Source organism: Elephantulus edwardii, unplaced genomic scaffold (assembly GCF_000299155.1).
Source record: "Elephantulus edwardii isolate Elephantulus edwardi_28Jun2011 unplaced genomic scaffold, EleEdw1.0 scaffold00120, whole genome shotgun sequence".
Lineage (NCBI taxonomy): Eukaryota > Metazoa > Chordata > Mammalia > Macroscelidea > Macroscelididae > Elephantulus > Elephantulus edwardii.
In genome coordinates this window covers 391,682-393,361 of record NW_006399870.1, presented here as the reverse complement: position 1 = coordinate 393,361, position 1,680 = coordinate 391,682, and the positions used below count along the sequence as shown (strand labels likewise).

Sequence of the window (1,680 nt, the reverse complement as noted above, 5' to 3'; positions counted from 1 at the left end):
TCTTTATACAATATCACTATGGTTTGAAAAATCACAATGCAGTAACTTCTATACCATCAAACGAGGGTTTCAAGGCAGGCATTCAAGAAAATAAGCACTGTAGATAAACTGAAAAAAAATCCAGGGTGAAGGAAAATAGAAGAGAAGAGGATGTAAGTGGTTGACAAAAGTAACAATTAAGAAACATGAAATCCATTTGTTCTCTCTCATGAGAAAAACTCTTTCCATCTATGGAGAGCAGTGTGATATGATATCCTCAAGAGAACATGGGTCCAGACAGAAAAAGTCATCATTCTGCCATTAATGACCTTGTTATGCATCCTTGGACAAGTCTCTTTAACTCCTTGAGTCTTAGTTCCCAAATTGCAACATGAGGATAAAAAGAAAATTTATTTTTCATATTTCAAAAGAATGTATGAAAAACACACAAAAATGCTTTATAAACTATGAATTATGATTTAAGAGTTAGCCATTGACCTGTCTCTACTGCTACTCAGAAGGGAAACCCAACTGGTGTAGGATTTTTCTTAGAGATGATTTCACCTCCTTATTCCGGAGGCTGTAAATCAAGGGGTTCAGCATGGGCGTGACCAGGTTGTTCAAGACTTGAACAGTTGCATTAAGCCAGGGACTAGGGGTGGGTTGCAGGTAGATGAGGACCACAGGCATGTAGAAGAGAAGAATGGCAGTGAGGTGGGCACTGCAGGTGGAGAAGGCACGACGTCGACCCTCTGCAGAGCGGATCTGCAAGATGGAATAGACAATACGGCTGTAGGAGGTTAGAATGAGAAGGAAGCAGCTGAGAGGCATGAGGCCCACACTAATGAATCCCACCATCTCCAAGGCTGAGGTATCTGCACAGGCTAGCTTCAACATCACTGGAATATCACAGAAGTAATAGTCCACCTCATTGGGACCACAGTACGGCAATTGGAATGTCAGAGTAGTTAGAAAGATTGCCTGAATACAGCCAAAAACTGAGGTCCCCATGGCCAGGATGGCGCATATTCTGTGGCTCATGATGACTGTGTAGCGCAGAGGGTAACATATGGCCACAAAGCGGTCATAGGCCATCACGGTGTACAGAAAGCACTCAGTGCAGCCCAGGAAATGGTAAAAGAAGAGCTGGCACACACAGCCAGCATAGGAGATTGTGCGGCTATTCCCTGAGAGATAGAACAGCATCTTGGGGGAGCTCACTGACGGGAAAAAGATGTCAAAAACAGATAGCTTGCACAGAAAGAAATACATAGGAGTGTGAAGTCGAGTGGAGGAGATAATCGCGAGCAGGATGAGCAGATTCCCCATGAGGGTGAAGAGGTAAAAGGACAAAAACAAGGCAAAGAGCATGTCTTCCAGATGCTCTGTGTGTGGGATACCCAGCAGTATAAATTGAGTCACTACTGAACGATTCCTCATTGCTGCAGATAAAACTCAGTAAGGATCCAGGACAACAAAGTACTGGCACCAACATCAAGTTATCAAGCTTCTTGTTGATGATTACACTGTTTATAATAAGCTAAGTTTCTTATGCAAGGTAGATACTTGTAAACACATAACTTAATAAGAAACAGGACTATTTCAGAGGTGCAAACTATCCAAATCCTAAAGGAATATTTTATAGAGGTAAATGATTCCCCGAAGTTATTGGAAGTTTAGAGATACATTCAAAACGTTATG

General features: G+C 42.1%; 1 protein-coding gene across 1 annotated transcript; it reads right to left on the bottom strand.

The window, feature by feature from the left end:
- Positions 1-489: 489 nt before the first annotated feature.
- On the bottom strand, positions 490-1,419 carry LOC102876893 (olfactory receptor 149-like). Its single transcript, XM_006892832.1, has one exon. It carries the CDS (start codon positions 1,417-1,419, stop codon positions 490-492), a length of 930 nt encoding a protein of 309 aa, XP_006892894.1.
- Between the last annotated feature and the right edge of the window lie 261 nt (positions 1,420-1,680).

Bases quoted from the DNA above. Each gene is read 5' to 3' on its own strand.
- LOC102876893 (XM_006892832.1), bottom strand. From the start codon at position 1,419: ATGAGGAATCGTTCAGTAGTGACTCAATTTATACTGCTGGGTATCCCA.